The sequence below is a fragment of the Bidens hawaiensis genome, unplaced genomic scaffold (genome assembly GCF_021521415.1).
Source record: "Bidens hawaiensis isolate Kalapana, Puna unplaced genomic scaffold, B.hawaiensis_p1.1 tig00031512_1, whole genome shotgun sequence".
NCBI classification, from domain to species: domain Eukaryota; kingdom Viridiplantae; phylum Streptophyta; class Magnoliopsida; order Asterales; family Asteraceae; genus Bidens; species Bidens hawaiensis.
In genome coordinates, this window is record NW_027495327.1 from 182,961 (window position 1) to 201,185 (window position 18,225).

Here is an 18,225-nt window from a genome sequence, read left to right on the forward strand (position 1 = left end):
AGTTCAAAGGCTTTTAGGCCCATAATCACTCTCAAGTCCAATAACTTTTCTTAATATTATCCATACTCTATATATTATTTAATTTATTTAAATGGCGTCTCTCAACACGACAACTAAAATAACCGAAATACTTTATCTATTTATTTAGAAAAAAGACGTTAACATTCTTCATCCAAGTATAAAGCTGATAATCTAATTCCACATATGTAAATGCTCATATTAATTATCATTTTTCGATTTAATTTTCTATTTGCATACATATATATCTTCATTAAAACTGGTCGTTATGTATTAATATTAAATCATATAAAAATCATTATATAAAAGATAAAATAAACCTTGGTTTTATCCAGTATGACTTTTGCAATATCAATTACTTTTCAAAAAACTAAGTATGATAATCCATCGAAATTGAAGATCAAGACAAAAAAAAAAGAAAATCGCTGTAGACAAAAAAAGATTAATTTTCATAAAAACTAATAAATATCAATTGACAAGCCAATAACATGACGATAAATTTTTTACCGAATAAATAAAAAAATCAACAAATACTCTATTGTTCATGTTGATTATTTAAATTGGGAGAAAAAGTAGAAACCCAAAATGGATATCAGGGGATCAAATGTGATCTAGGAGAGAGATTTGAGAGATTATAGGAAATATTAAGAAAGAGAATATTTTTTATATCTATAATATAATGCTTTTTTTCTTATTTAGTTATTACCCATATTCTTTTATTTAATTACTCAAATGACATTACTATTTTTAACCATTGATCAAAATTTGAATGGTTAAGATGAGTTCTCTCTTATACAAATTGATAGTTCTTAAATGATACTCACCCTATAATCTATAATATATAATCTATAATATATATAAATAAAACCTTTAAAATATAATATATAATATATATAATCTATATATATTATATATAGATTATATATTATATTTAAAATATAATATATATAGCTGGTTTGAGGGATAATGGGTTTGTAGCTGGGCAAGCAATAAAAAGGGCTGAAACGAAGAAGGTGGAGAAACATGCTAAAGCCTGCGAAGAGAACCAACATGTTTTTGTCCCTCTGGCTTTTGATACATTTGGCTCTTTGGCACCGGAAGCTATCCGTTTTCTAACCAGGGTCCAACAGGTTGTGCATAGCAATGTGTCGACTCCAAAGGGGCAGGGGTATGTCTTTAGCAGGTTAGGGTTTGCAATTCAGAAAGGGGTGGCGGCGCAGCTTGTTGCCCGCCTACCTGCTATATTGATGTAATATCTATGTTTCATCAGTAGAAATAAATAAAATTTTATTTCAATATAATCTATAATATATATCAATGAAACCTCTAAAATCCTACGTGTCGTGATGTGGTTGCTCCTCCTTTTTATGAAAGCCACCAGATTGTTTGATTTTTAAATAGATGTCTTTCATTGATTTAACCCAAATTCATGGGTATGTGTCTTACCAAAGCCAGATAGCTCTTAAACGGGTTATAACATCTCGTTAAATTAAAAATTAATTTTACCAATTATTTGATATGAAAATCCTATAAAATAGGGATATAATAAAATTTAATATCTAATTTAAAAAGAAAAAGATATTATTTATAATTAATAAACAATTTTATAGTAAAAAACATAAGCGGGTCATGGGTCACCAAATCCAGATAGCTTTTAAATAGATTGTAACATATCATTTATTTATGAAACTCTTTAATCATCAAACCCTAAGTATATTATTAACTTTCTTACAATAAAGAAAATTAAAATCCAAAAAATAAATATTAAAAAACGAAAAATGTAAAACAACCATTCTCTCAAGCCATTAAATTGCTTTAGTTGTAAATGAAGGCTGCTCACGCATTTGACCCGAATTCACGGGTAAAGGTCTCACCAAACTCATATAGCTCTTAAACGGGTTATAACATCTCATTATATTAGAAATTAATCTCATCAAATATTTGATATGAAAATCCTATAAAATAGGGATATACTAAAAATTAATATCCCATTTTATTTAAAAAAAAGATATTATTTATAATTAAGAAACAATTTTATAATAAAGAAGATAAATGGGTAATAGGTATCACCAAACCCAGATAGCTCTATCATACCGGATTATAACATATTATTTATTTGTGAAACCATTTTATCATCAAACCTCAAGTATATTAATTATTAACTTTCTTACAATAAATAAAACTAAAATCCAAATATATATATATATACATATATATAGGAGATGGATCAAATACAAATTAAAAAACTGTACTAAACGTACAAATCAAAAAGTTGAGCAATTTTGTAATTAAATGAATCTTTCATCGTTCATCTACAACACTAGCGACCATATCTATTCTGTAATTTCTTTACAGATCAACCTCTCCTTCCCTAATTGCTCATGTCTTCATCGTATCATCCACCCACAACTCATTATTTGATGAAATCGATTGAGTTATATGATTCAATTAAAATAGAATTCAATATTCAAAAAACAGAGCATCACTTTTTTAAGAGGTTTAGGTGAAATCAACCAAATTAATAAATTGAAATAACATATGAAGATGAGTAAAAAGGAATTAAGAGTGTGTGAAATCAATTGAACAATATTTGTACAAACTCAAATCAATTAGAATTAGGAATTAATTGATTTTGATGGTCGAAGAGACGATACGTAAATACTTTGAATATGTAATATAAGTAGAGTAATTTTCAATTTCAAGTAGAATATTTTTAAATTTTAGAGTAATTTTCAATTTCAAGTGGTGTAATTTTCAATTTAAAGTAGTGTTATTTTCAATTTTAAGTAGAGTAACTTGTATTACAAATAGAGTAATAAACTTATATAAGTAGAGTAATTAATGTAACCATAAATTCAGACTCTATTTTGTTAAACAAGAATAATTCCTACCCTTGTTGTTATTGTTGAATCTATATTACTTTTGATTTGTTTATCCAGGTTTACAAATGAGATAGCCTTCACTTCAATTTGATAATGATATCGTCAGCAATATCAATCAAATTTTTGTAGTTACTGGGTAATATTTGAACCACCAGTTTTTACAAATTCGCTGATTTAAAGCTTTTTAAAACAGATTGAAACAATACAACGTTCGATTTGCCAATCAACTTTGTAGTTACTGGCTAATATTTGAACCAACATGATTTTGAAGCAGGCTATTTGAGGAAGAAGAAATAGATACAATAATTACTCTACTAACAAAATAATTACTTTAGTTGAAACAAGCAGTATAATTTAATTACACTACATAGTTTACAAATAGAGTAATTTTGCTGCTCTATTTGTAAACTATGTAGCGTACACTACATGTTTATTGATTTATCAGGTAATTACACTACAAACATGATTTTCACTTATTTACATAAATACCACCGCCTCCACTTCGTTTTAGTTCGCACGTTTAGTACAAATATTTAATTTGTATGATAACCTTCTCATATATATATATACATTAAAAACGAATAATGTAAAACAACCCCCATAATACGAGGAATAAAATCTAGTACACCTATATATCACTTTGATGAAATCGAGAGCACAATTTTGAAATAGGTAGGAGCTTCACGGCTGGAGCAAGTATGATGTTTTTTTTTTAATTACAAACTTATTAGATCAAAACAACAGTAAGTGTTAGAAAAGTATAACGAACAATATGCCACCAAATGTGATCATATCTTCAAAATCTTCTAGTAGGAAGAATTTATACGTTCTCACAAGGCTTCATAAAAAAACGACCAAACTGCCTAAACCGAATCATGCAGACCGATATGGTCGATTTGAAATCCCAACAGTTGATCCACAGTTTTGAAACTGCCCATGTAAACCAAACTGGTTGTTTTAAGCTTTAGTACTATTTTTTCATAATTGGAATGCATAATTGCATGTATGTTTGCCAACCGAACCAATCGATTTTGATAATATTTCTCGAAACCGTAGTCAATAGTTTGGCCTGGATTTTGTCAAAACCAGTCAAAGCAAATTCTCAACACAACTAGATATAACAAATAATATACCAAAGAATTTATATATCCTCTAAAGTTAAAAAATATCGCATTTCTTTAAAGCACACGCGCATAATATACAATACTCTTCACAATATCCTCTAAAGTTGCAAAAATACTACACTCCTCTTAAGCACATGTTAATGCATAATGTACAATACTTACTCTTATACGGGCCGCCCAATTTTAAGAAAATATGATGTTTACAGGATTCAAGAAAATTACGCTGTTAAAACGACCTAAATGAAATCAAACATATGAACAAGCTTCAAAATCCGAAAGTTAGAATTACATACTAAGCACTAAAATTCATTTTTATTAAAATTATATGGGACCCAACGATGAAGGTCAAGAAGCATTAATACAAGAAAATGAATTTTCAAGCCTGCACTAACTTTCCTATAACCAACATTAAGCCCAGTTTTATAGTCGCGTACTGTGCCTAAAACTGTTATAACACAACGTTTCGGGGAGTTTTGAGAGACCTTATGGTCAAGGTGGCGATATATCCAACGCCTAATTCAACACAATTAAAACTGAAAAAAATGGTAGGAAGACGTTACCTAGTCTTCAAGCTCAATAATCTTAACAACAGAAGCATCCCCAACCTTTTGACAGACCACAACCCGATCATGTGACTTGACCACTCCTGATGCCTTCCCGTGGTCCAGTGCAACTTTAAGGACTGACTCATTTGTTGCACTTGTAGATTCAGCCTGAACATGTATATATTAATAATCAGCCTAAAAATGTGGGTCAAACACTTGACTTTTAAGCATCGAATTACGGGTTTTCCTTAACGAGAAGGTTATGGAACTCAAAAGGCTATGATTTCATATGCCCCAAGGTCAGACTTTCTTCTCTCTTTCTTTTTCAAATAAGTTGAAACCAATAAATAAAAAATAAAAAATGAAACTGAAACATGATGTCAAACTTGAAGACTTTTTGAGAACAAAAGATTAAATAAGTTGTTAACATAGAATAGAAACAGAATGCGCTAAGAACTTACAGGATGTCGAGGATCAGCGAGCATGGGGAAAAGACCTCGGACAATAAGCGATTGCCTTGCCTGCTCGTTTATTTACACAATAAGCAAATCACTAACTTAATACAAGTCAACTTTTTACACATTTGAAGTGGTTTCTTTTTAATTAAAAAGACAACATAAATATGAAAAGTGGATTTTTAGATGGAATAATTTGTACCTCAAACGCGCCACTGAAACTCCAGCGCAACTGATTAGTCTTTAGCCTGGGAATCACAACAGATATGACTGGCATTGTTGGCCTATACTTAGCTATTAATCTGCATTGAATAAAGAATATTAATTAAAAATTTTATTTTGAAACAAATCTTTCCACTTAAATCATGTAAAATAATGATTGAAATAAACAAAGAAATAATGCATACCTTGCAGCCCTTCCAGAAGATGTGAAGCAAATAATAACAGATGCCTTCACCTTAATAGCCGCACGCACCTAATACATAAAAATGTGCATCGATCACATCACTATATTAACGAAACAAATTAAATATACAATTAATTTATATTGAAAATACCGCAGATGAGGCGATTGATTCTAAGTGAGTCATTGGCTCTCCAACATATTTAACAGTTTTCTTGAAGTACAAATCTTGATTGAAAACCTTCTCAGCCTGCAAGTAATATTCAAACATTAATCCACCACTACAAAATGTCACCTTTAGTACGAGTTGGGTCAGGTTGTGTGAGCCCAAAAACACTTTTTGTCAATATTTTATAAATGGCTAATGTGCTAATTATTAATATTACACTAATAATCCAAATCTTTAAATAAAACTATTAGGATTTAGGACGTCTTTCACCCCTTGACCTATTTGACATTTTGACCAGATTAAGATAAAACCAAAATCGACCCATTTTATAAGCAAATGGATTAAAATCAAATCTACTTATGACAGGACAAAATAATTAAAAGTCAGAAGTCGTTTAAAATGTACTAAAATCTGTCAGTATGGCTAAAATTTGCTTGCTTGTTTATTTGTACGTTTTGTGAGACAATGTGCAATTATAGACAAATAAAATATTAGAAAGCAAACTCTTATCATCTAATAATTACAGTTTTAACACTGAAATTAAAATCCCAACTAATGAGAGATTACTATTACCTCAGCACAAATTTTACCAACAATTGATATTGTTTCAACTGGGTATAATCCACGAAGGGTCTCAGCACCAAGAAGAATTGCATCACTTCCTGCAATTTTCATAGGTTGAAATATTAAGAATCCCGAATTTACACAAAAACATTTAACTATCAAATGACTTCTAGTATCATAAAACATTCTTAGACGACCTCTTAAACAAGACAAACTATTTAACCACTTAAAAAGCAAGTAGCGATTACATATGAACTATTATAGTTAGAACAAGCAACTAACCATCCAATACAGCATTAGCAACATCAGTTGCTTCTGCACGAGTCGGTCTTAAATTATCTGTCATGCTATCCACAACACGTGTAACCACAGCTGGTTTACCAGCCATGTTACACTTGTAAAGAGCAGCTTTCTGGAATAAAAACACCTGCAAAAAAGATTTATTAGTCACATAAATACCATACATTTACACAAAATAGAAAGATGCTTTTAACTTCCATAAAATGTTTCCGAAAATTTCAATAATGATGCTGTAATTTGAAAAGGTCTTTTATAAAATGCTCACAGGGTTCAATAAATAAGAAAATGATTCTTTATCTGCGTTTTTAAGAAAAAGTTAACTCTGCAATGCAAATTCATCTTATGTTATATTTTGAAAACTAATTTTTTAGGACAACTTTGTAAAGCAACTCTTCAATTTTTACTGCAAAGGGAAGGAAAATAGATGTAAATAAGTCAAAAAAAATAGTCAACTTTTTTTAATAAACTGCAACTTTTAACATAAAATATCAAGAGAAAAATAGCAATTTCAAATAACCTTTTTTCTAATACAGGAGTTATTCAAAGAACTGTGTCAAAAGATTAAAATTTCAGTTTAATAGAATTATTATCCTAACTATTTAAATCTTTTCACAAACGTAAATGGAACTTAATAATAAAATTGAGAGGGCTGTAAAACCAACATCACCACAATTTTGTAATGATTGTTAAAGGGCAAAGCAAATGAGTAAATAGGAGTAGAAGATATTAAAAAAAGATGCATCGCATATGTGACCAACCCAAAATAAAAGGTTGAGATGTTAATATAACTCACTTTCTCTGGTGGAAGATCAATGCCAAGATTTCCACGAGAAAGAATAATACCATCTGCCTCTTGCAAGATCTCATCAAAGTGAGTCAAACCCTGTAAAAAAATGAAGAAATAATGTAAGATAAACTCCAACATAAGCATTGCTTGTAGTCATGATAAATAAAATAAAATCAAAAGACACAAATCACCTCAACATTTTCAATTTTAGCAAAAATCTGGGTTTGACTCAGGTCACCAAGCTTAGAAAGAAACTCACGGGCCTGCATTTGCAAATCAAATGATTTCATTAGAATGATGGTGTGGAAATAAAGACATCAACATTGGCATAAGCACGATTACCTCACGAATGTCTTGTGCATGTCGTGTGTATGATAATGACAGAAAGTCAATTTTGTTACAAACACCCCATGTACTGATATTCTGAAATTGAAGAAAGCTGTTACTAGAATATGAACCATCTATTTAAGTACACAAGTGACATCACACAAAGAAACACATGTATAAAACTACATGTCTAATAACCTTAAGAATAGGTTTACCTCTTTATCCTTATCTGTCAAAGTAGGCAGATCAATATGAACTTGAGATGCATGCAAAGTGAACAATGCTCCCGCAAGAGTTGCATAGTTCTTAATCATGCAAACAACATCAGCCCCTTCAACTTTATCAACCTGAAAGCGTGTTCGTAAAAAAAACATTAAACATGTTAGCATATGACTAAATGATTTACAACAAATGACATACAATGTTTGTTTTCATTACAAATTACATAAGTATTTTGCTTATACCTCTAGCCAAACGGAGGTTGTTTCACTTCCTGTGAACAAGTATTGACCAACAAAAATGGTGTCGCCTTTTTGCACAGCCTGAAAAGATCATGTAAACATTCTTGTAAGTACACAGGAACCCTTTAGATAGAGCCAAAATAACCTCCCAAATCCCAATAATATGTCACACTAAGCACATAAAACTTATGTCTTAGACAGACTATAGATGCTTGTTTTTGCAATATTAAGTGAACGAAAATCGGTGGGTCTTTTCATTAATGGTCTAGAATCAACATAATATTTTCAAGGGTTAATTTCATATATACCCTTAAAAGACTTGTGAAATATCATATATATATACCTCTACAAACTAAATAAAACATCAAATTTACCCATTTTATCATATAAAATTCAAAATATGACTATTCTACCCTTATTCTACTCAAACTTTGAATTCACATATTTACCCAATTTACCTGTTTCATTAAAAACAAATCAGTTTTCTTCCGATCGGCGTTTTTCATGCATTGACCTTTATTATGTGTACAGTATTATAGTTTCATACTCGTCGATGACTTTAACTAAATACTCTATTATTGGCTATTAAAATAACATTTCATTGTTTACTTAAAAATTCACTTACATCACTGAAAAAGTCTTTTGTGTCTGCAATAAATATGAAATTGAGTTTTTTTGACAAATCATGATGGTTTCTCTGATCACAAAATATATTAATTATTTGATAACCTAAAATCTTTCCATCTTGAAGTTAATATATACAAATATACATGAGAAAATATATTACATTCAAAAATTTTACAACTAAATTTCTCTTGAGGAATCTATTGATCGTCATTAGTTGTTTCTAGTTGTTCACAACTGTTTAAACCATATCAATTTGAAGTAAAATAGTGCTAAAGAATAATATACTTGAGAGGGGTAAAATGGTATCAAACTAAAAGCTCATTAAAAGGGTATATATGATATTTTACAAGTTTTATAGGAATGAAATTCTCCTTATTTTCAAACATGAATGGTTTCTGTCAGTTACATTACTACCGCATAAAAGGATGTTGCATCTGACCTTAGCTAGCCCAGCAAAGTTGATTGGTAGTATCTGAGAAGAAGCTTCTTGACCTTCATTAGGGGTCAAAACAACAACATCATCTTGTTTAAGTGAAATGGCCTTCTCACTTTTATTGACAACCTGCATCTCAGCACCAACTGTATCCAGCATCACCTACATATAAAAACACATATTAGAAAATATTAACTAATATGGTAATATGGTTAATTTTCATTAGTAATTGATAACTGTTGTGATTAATTTGAACAGGTGAAAAGGAATAAAAGAAAGGTCATACTGCACAGAGCTTCTTAGTGCTCTTCACCGCAGCCTTCAAATTCTCCAAAGTCTCTTGGTGATACTCAGAATCTCCCCATGAAAAATCGAATCTAGCAACTGCCACGTCCACAACAGTCAAATCAAATCACAAAACAATATCCAGTATCTTACCACACAACACCTAATCAACAGGATCACACCATAACTCTGTGCATCAAACAAATCACATAAAGGAAACTAGGACTTCAAAACTGACCTAAATTCTAATATTCTTACAAACACTAAACTCATCATTAAATCAAACTCTGTAACAAGTACTAGATATAAAAAGTTAACATCGGTATTAACTTGTAACAATCAAATCACAAAACAGATTACTTATCAAGAATTTGTTACAATTTAGCACCTAGGTTCCACAACAATCAAATCAAATCACAAAACAATATTGAGTATCTTTCAACAAAAGACCTAATCAACAGGATCACATCAAACAAATTACTGAGAGTAAACTAGTGCTTCAAAATTGGCCTAAACTCTAATATTTTCATAAAAATTAAACTCATCAGTATATCAAACTTTGTAACAAGTATTAGATATGTAACAACATCTAGGGTTGAGCAATAACCTAACCAAAAATCAGTGATCGGTTATATTTTGTACCCTCAGTTAACTAAAATTAACCGAACCGAACCATTCATATTTTCATATATTTCTAGCTTTTATACCTCCGGGTTAGTTTCATTTGAGAACTCAAAAAAAGTTAAGAACTTTTAGGAACTCTTAAAAACCAAATGTATTTTTAACTTTTTTTATATGATAACATTATTTGAGACTTGTTTTATCATATTTAAAAAAAAGTTAGTTTACATATATAAATCACAAGTTACACAGGTGTAAAATTTATGTGATAAAATTTATTTGATTACATAGATATGTGTAAAAAAACTAATTTTCATAATTGTAATCGTAAATATAGATATCAAAAATGATAAAACTACACTCAAATAACATTAACATACAAAAAAATTTATGAAAAACGTTAGTTATTAAGAGTTCCTTCAAGTTTTTAAATAATTTATGAGTTCTGTAATGATACTCATCCTTATACCTCCATTTCATGTATTTATATGTTCATATCTCTCCATTTCATGTATTTATACCTCCATTATTTTATGTATTTGTACCTTCACTTCATGTATTTCTAAGTCAAAACTTTAGGCCAAATTTGACCTTAGTTGTTAACCAAACCAAAAACTGAAAAATTAACATTAACAAAATAAACTGAATCGAATAACCGAAAAGTGATTTGGTTAATTTGGTAGAGGCTAATTACCTAACCATGCACCCCTAAAACATCAGTATCAAAACTGAAATTAAACTAAAACTATGCAAAAAAACCTAACTGCTAAACGAGAATTAATAAATAATGAATAATAATAATAATAATACCAGACATGCCAGCTTGGAGGCAACCGGAGATGACGTCAAGCGATCGGGATCGAGGACCTAACGTTCCCACGATCTTCGTCATCGCAGGGAAGAAACTCTATAAAAAAAAAATCAAAATCATATAATAAACTACGCAAAAGTAAATATTAATCAGAGAAAATATTAAACTAAGAATAGAGTGACTGACAGCTTTCGAAGGCTCGAGGATGGAAGCCATCCGGATAGGTTCTTCGAGCAGCAGATGATTTGAGTGCATTTTGGCCGATTTGCGACACGGTTGAATCTCAAAGAAGAAGAAGAAGAAGAAGAAGAAGAAGAAGAAAGTGATGTGAATTGAAGAAACTCTGTGGCGTGGATCGGGTCTAGATTTATTTTATATTATTCTAAACTCTGAAACTAGAATATTATTCTCCCTTTGCAAATGGTTTATACCTTATACTTTATTTGGATACGTTGCTTTAAAAAGGTTAAACCAAATCTACTAGTAGTGGTTTAATGAATTGGTTAACAAATGGTTTAGTCTTTATTATTAACGTGTTTAAAATGTTTTAAAGAAATTCATATTTATTTAGATTTTATGGATGATGAAAAATTATTATTAGAATTTAAATTTATATGTTTGGTTTATCGAGTATTTTTTTAGTTTTCTTTTAGACTGTGATTTGATGATCATTTACATTCAGCTTCTCTAATCTCTAGCTAAGTATACATAACCAAGTTTGTTGACCGCAAAAATAATTAAAAAGACACGATTTACAAAAATGTTTACTTAGGTTTAAGTCATTAGTTGTTTAAATTGTTGTTATGAGTAAATGAACATTAAACGGGTCATCTAAACCACAACACGATTTTAAGTGTGTTCGACGCTACACGACACGATTTCAAGTATCAGGGCCGGCCCAACAGTGTACACAACCCAAGCAAGGGCTTCGGGCCACCAGTTTTCTAAGGCCCTAATTTTTTTTTTAAAATAGTCGACTGAGAGTTTAATTTTGGGCTGTGAATTAGCACATATGATTGGCCCATGCAGATGAAATAATAACAACTAGGATAGAGCCCGTGCGATACAAGGATGGTTAAAAAGTAAAATGAGAAAGTTAAATTTAATAATATACATATTAACACATCTTATGGATTCATAAGATACAAATAATTTTCTAAAATACATAGATTAGTAAGAATAATTTGTATTTTAAAAGTAATAAAATAGAAGGTTGTGAATCTATACCAATTAAGAAAAAAGGAAAACTAGCATTAATTCATCCTGGTTAAGTTGGTAAGCCATGAACATTAAAAAAAGTGAAGTGGTGAGTTCAATTTCCACAAACAACATGTGGGAAATTATATGATCTTTATTTTTAGGATGTGACTATCAATGGGTAAGAATAATTCAAATTATATTTCAAAGTATTTGAATTTATTCGTTCACAATCAATATGCATAATCATCGTTTCTATTTTAGGAGTTTGTTTTCACCTTAATCGTTTCTGTTATACACACACACATCTCCAGTAAATAATAACTTTTATTTACAAACTATTATACTTGCATATGGAAACTGTTATTATGAGTTAGACAAACTGTAATTGGTAATTTTGCAATCTATTAGCAATTTTAAACAATTAAGGATTCAATTATTTTTTTCTATATACACACACAAGCTTATAGGGTACCAAAATAACAATCTTTTGCAAACAGAGAAATAACTAAAGTAACTAAAAAGAGGCCCCAATTTTTTATTTAGCTTTAGGCCTTCATATAGGTTGGGCCGGCGCTGTCAAGTATGTCTGCCGTGACACAGTCTTAAGTGTGTTCGACACAATATGACACAAATAAGTATTCGGGTCATGTTCGGGTTCACCTATGCAACCTGTCAACCCGAAATCCTTCAACCTCAGACGAACAATACGTACACCCGTGGTTTAATTACGGATATTCTAAAGTAGAGAAAATCGAATAAATCATTCAGTGGATTAAAAAAAAGGTGCACGCTCAATTGAACAATAATGAACACTTGAAAAAATGATTCTTTATTCGTGTTCATTTATTAAGAAAAATGGTTCATTCATTTGATAGGTTACCGAACAATGATGAAAATATATATTTCCCTTAAACACCCTTCGTTTCATTTCCTTTAATTAACTGTAGCAATCCTGCACCTCACCATAAGTATCATCTATCATATGAGTACAACGTCTAATTTGATAAGCAAGCATGAATATTAGAGACTTTGTTGGTAACTTTATATAACACATCCATGATTTGAATACATTTACACTTTAAATGTACTAGCAGTGTGTCCGTGTGATGCGGCGGCAAACAACACTAAAGGTTGTTAACGGGCTAATATGAGCCTAACCAAGGCTATTTAGATGGAATTGAACTTCATTCTAAGCTGAGTCGGCTAGGCTCTAAATTAAACTTGAGATGGCATGCTGGACGCAATTTGTCTCAACATTACAATTTATTATCTTAAATACCAAGCATATAACTTAATTATGTTAATGGATTTAAAATTAAACTTTACTTAACCAAAAATGAATATGTTAGTTACTCGGTCTATTAATTTTTATAAGGACTTAACTTGCATTTACAGAGTAGATGGTCTCCCCGTTATTGTTCTTCATTCACGGGGGACATAGAAACTATAATTAATGTTTAACGTTAAACAAAAAGATAATTATTTATAAGATTCCTAATGTGTTTTAAAACTCATAATTACTTAAACTATTGAATTTTATGTACATTTACATTTTTGTCCTTGTATGAGAACCTAAATTAAGCACAATTATTTCACTTTTAAAACAATGATAACTTTTCTATGTGACATCATTACATAAAAAATACACCTTAAAATCAAGCGTTTAAAAAAAATGACATAAGTATTTTTTTTTCTAGAAAAACAAACTACACCTTTTTGCTACAAAAAAATAATTTTTTTCTCGATGCATTGTGCGTATAATATACGCGATTCTAGTCATGCGTAATTATGAAAATATGTTGTATAATTATTATATAAGGTGTGTAACTATTTTTGCATGTGCCTAATTATGTATGCCATAATTACAAATATAGATTGCGTAATCATACAAATTGCATGATTTATGTATGTGCCAAAACCGGATGGTATTATTTTTCAAACGGGTTAGAATGAGGTGGCGTTATTTTCCATACTTGTCACAATGGGTTGATATGGCATGCACAACCAACGTTAGTATACGCATAGCACGACATGGAACGCTTAATTGGCCTGCTATGTGCATAACCCGACATTAGAACAAGTAATAGCCCGCTACGCACATAGGCCAACATTGGAATGCACACAAACCCAAACCGGTTGCGTAAAATGGCATCCAACTTGTAACCGATGTCGACACTAATGTAACGTGACATCGACCGCATAACAGGTACCGGCACGAGTGTAACTTGGTGACGATACATGCATAATGCATCATCGGACTCGTAACTGAAGTCGGTACGCAGGTAACCAGCGCTTACACGCGCGAAATTTAACTTTAGTACATGTGTAACGCAAAATCTGACACGTAACCGATGTTAGCATACATGCAATCCGACATCGAACACTTAACCGGTGTCGTTGTTACCCGACGATGTTATACGCCCGACCAGAACTCGGTTGACATTCCTAACTAACATGTGAATTTTTAAAATCACTAAGTGTAGCAATACTATATTCAAATTAAAAACAAATCATCATCTTTATGATGTTTTTTTTTTAAATATTAATGTATGAAATAGTTATAGCCATTTAAAAATCATGAAGGGTAGCTGGTTTAGATTAAGAGACAAGAGTGTAATTGTTGTTTAAATAGTCAAAAGGGCATATGAACCGATCAACCGAAAGGATACGCTATTCAACAAGAGAAAATTGTGGTTTGTCATGATATTTGAAAAATGTTTATCACCATGTGAAAGTGAATCGCTATCGTGATGAACATAAGTATGCATCAGACTTGATAAGTCCCTTATTATAGTTTGATTCAAACTCATTTTCACTAGTTTCCCAAGTCGCAGATCTAATGCGACTAAACTCGAACAGGTGAACAAACTAACGAACACAAAGCAGTATGCATCAGACTTGATAAATCCCTTATGATAGTTTGATTCAAGCTCATTTTCATTAGTTACCCAGATGTGCGACTAAACTCGAACAGGTGAACAAGCCAACACAAACCAATTGAAGTTCACAAATTGCATCCATAACAATTGCACATCAAACATTCCAAAAGAAAGATAACATAAAAAAATCTCATAGCTTCCTAGGTAAGAAAGGAAGTAACAAAAACTATCAACTAAACAAAATGTCTCCAAAACTTCAAATTCTCATAACCATAAATAACGAAAAGATAAAGTTGAACCCCGAAGAGAGCTTTTTATGGTACGATCCTACCTATAGTGACATCTCTAGTAGCGGCCAATGCCCCAGACTCTAATGACTCCCTCTGTGTATCCACTGAAAAGTGTGCTTCCATCCGCACTCCAGCTTAGACTTGTGCAGTAGATCACCTAAAATAAATAAGTAAATAAGTAAATCACCGTAAAATATAATGTTCCCTAATGTAAACACGGATTTGAAACATGTACTTAGTGACTGCTTGGGTGTTGAAACATTATCATCTTAACAAGACACTTTTGCCCCCCAAAGTAATTTAAGGCATGCATTATGACTTGTAAATTTAATAATGTTTGTTGGACCTCTTAAAATTTAAGAGGTTATATTATATAGTATAGATATAGAAGAACGCGAAAGTAACTAAGAATTGTTCTCTATTGTTAACCTAAATAAATAGTAAATACGCTTAACTGGGGAACATCATCAATGACACGGAGCGGGACTCGTGGCAACTCATTTAGACTATGCACTATGGGCGCCTTCAAGGGGGGAGAAAGGGCGCTGTTGGAGTTGAAACACTGTTGGGGGGCGCGGTGGAGGTGGGCGAGGAGGGGGGGCGGGCATGAGGACGACCGGTGCCATTGGTAGAGCTCTCTCTCTCCTCTCTCACATACACACATACATATATATTAGGGCGCCCAAGGGGCATTAAACCATAGCAGGACGGGCTTAGATGCCCCAGCTTTTTACGAGATGATGACATGGCACTGTGGAGGGGCTTCGATGCCCCTCATCATAGCATACAGCCTTAGGGTGTGTTTGGAATTGCTTATTTAAGTGAAAAGGACTTTTTATTAAAATTATTAACTTGTGAATTTTTAAAAAGAAGCTTTTAAAAAATTATTTGGATTAGTTTATGTGTTGAAGAAAACAAAATAACTAAAAGTAACTGTTTTTTAAAATGATTGTAATTGTAATGGGTTTTGAGGGTTATATGTGAATCAAACCCATTAAGTTAATAAGTTACGTATTCTTGACTTTTCAAAGACATTTTATTTTGCATTCTTCATAAAGTTAAAATCCATAAGGCTTTATGGTTCGCAAAACACCATATAAACCTTACTAACTTTTCAAAAAATTTTATAAGTTGATAAAATAAGGAATCCCAAACACCCCCTTGGTTAACTTATTGTGATTCACTTTTAACTTGCATTTAGATTAATAACTGAACATCTAAAAGATAAAACACAACCAAGATATAACCAACTTAAAACGCATATACCACTTAGATGCAATTCAGTATCATAACCAATGGCAAAACAAGCGGATCAAAAGATGTTCAAATGTCAAAAACCAAACTACAAAACTTAGTAGTCAAAACCCACAAACGAAAACTCAAAGTAGCCCTTATTAAAGAAAAACTTATACACGATCCAATCGCATATTCCACATGGACATTAATCCTCGGCTCTTGATCATCCCGATGCTTAAAATCTAGTAAGGCTCAACCGGCTTGCGGAAGTTAGCTCCAGCATAAACCGCCTCAGATCCAAGCTCTTCTTCAATTCTCAAGAGCTAATTCCAAAAACAGTTGGTTTTAATTATAGTTTCCAACTTAATAACACTTGCACGAGATAAAATAATCAACATTTTTATTCTTTTTCTTTAATTTTTAAATCTACCTGGTTGTACTTGGCAAGACGCTCGGACCTGCATGGAGCTCCAGTCTTGATTTGGCCCTGTTACGTTCCATTGTATGATTATTATACTCAGTATAAGTGTACAAAACATATTTTCAAATTAATGTATAAAAACTAAAACTTAAACCAAAACTGTCATGAGTCAACCCGACCCAATTTTGGAAGTCCACCCAACCCGCAAACCCACTACTTTTATACAACTGTCTATCAAAATAAATAATTACCGTTGCCAAACCAACAGAAAGATCAGCAATGAAGGTGTCCTCGGTTTCTCCACTGCAAAGTGACAAAACCATAAACTTTCATTCAAACCATATCAAAGAAATCAGAAATACGTAACTAATATAAATAAAATATTTTCATACCTGCGGTGACTGGCCATCACACCCCAACCAGCATGTTTGGACATCCTCACAGCTTCAATACTTTCAGTTACAGACCCAATTTGGTTGACCTACACCATAGACCAAACAAACGCAGCCAATATAACTATATGTTTACACAAGATATATCGACTACAAAAAAAAAATTAAAAAAAAAGATCACAGTAACTATATACCTTAAGAAGAAGAGCATTGCAAGTCTTCTCATCAATTGCCTTCTTAACCCTCTATAAAACAATTTCAGAGTATTCAATACATGTCAAAAGCAAGTCTAAACTGGGAAAAAAAGGTCAAAGGCCCAATGTCAAACCGTGGGGTTGGTGACCAAAAGATCGTCTCCAACAATTTGTACTTTTTCACCCAACTCAGCGGTCATCTTGCCATAGTGCTCCCAGTCATCTTGGTCAAAAGGATCTTCAATTGACACAATAGGGTACTCACTCACAAACGATTTGTAAAGATCCTTGAGCTGATCTCCTGAAATCTTTTCTTTTCCATCATTGTTCTGCATATATAAAAAGAGAAAGTATGAGAAAAAAGTAATACTTATTTGAGTATTTCACGTGTCAAGAAAAGTGGGCAACTTATACCTCTTCCTTGAAATTAAGATCATAGGTCTTGTCCTTTTCACCATAAAATTCAGATGCAGCAACATCCATTCCAATCACAACCTATAGAAATAACCCATTGACAATATGTTTTATGTTAAGAAAAAAGTTAAAAACAAAAATATGAATACAAAAATGAGATTTATAAGATCAACTTCTAGCAATTACCTTGTCTGTGTATCCAGCTTTGGCGATAGCTGTTTTAAGCAACTCAAGGCCCTCCTTGTTTTCCTAAAGTTGGAAAAGACAAAACAGTTGTTAAAAAGACATCAATATCTAGCAATGAGTTTGCTAGGCTGCTAGCATGAGCCAATGCCTAACCTGAATGTTGGGAGCAAAGCCACCTTCATCACCAACGTTTGTTGCATC

General features: G+C 31.7%; 2 protein-coding genes across 2 annotated transcripts; both read right to left on the minus strand.

Annotated features, from left to right (window-relative positions):
* Positions 1-4,344: 4,344 nt before the first annotated feature.
* On the minus strand, positions 4,345-11,074 carry LOC143582270 (pyruvate kinase 1, cytosolic-like). Its single transcript, XM_077064878.1, has 16 exons — positions 10,999-11,074; positions 10,812-10,908; positions 9,382-9,479; positions 9,102-9,257; positions 8,039-8,116; positions 7,790-7,921; positions 7,590-7,670; positions 7,439-7,510; positions 7,254-7,343; positions 6,443-6,587; positions 6,170-6,258; positions 5,582-5,677; positions 5,432-5,499; positions 5,227-5,326; positions 5,031-5,090; positions 4,345-4,737 (listed from the first exon to the last, which is right to left on the minus strand). Exons 1-16 carry the CDS (start codon positions 11,065-11,067, stop codon positions 4,585-4,587), a joined length of 1,584 nt encoding a protein of 527 aa, XP_076920993.1. The 5' UTR covers positions 11,068-11,074; the 3' UTR covers positions 4,345-4,584.
* A 5,434-nt stretch (positions 11,075-16,508) lies between these two features.
* LOC143582278 (enolase-like) lies at positions 16,509-18,219 on the minus strand. The gene is made up of 9 exons (XM_077064885.1): positions 18,178-18,219; positions 18,025-18,087; positions 17,839-17,919; positions 17,559-17,753; positions 17,425-17,475; positions 17,231-17,319; positions 17,090-17,141; positions 16,848-16,904; positions 16,509-16,740 (listed from the first exon to the last, which is right to left on the minus strand). Exons 3-9 carry the CDS (start codon positions 17,905-17,907, stop codon positions 16,660-16,662), a joined length of 594 nt encoding a protein of 197 aa, XP_076921000.1. The 5' UTR covers positions 17,908-17,919; positions 18,025-18,087; positions 18,178-18,219; the 3' UTR covers positions 16,509-16,659.
* Between the last annotated feature and the right edge of the window lie 6 nt (positions 18,220-18,225).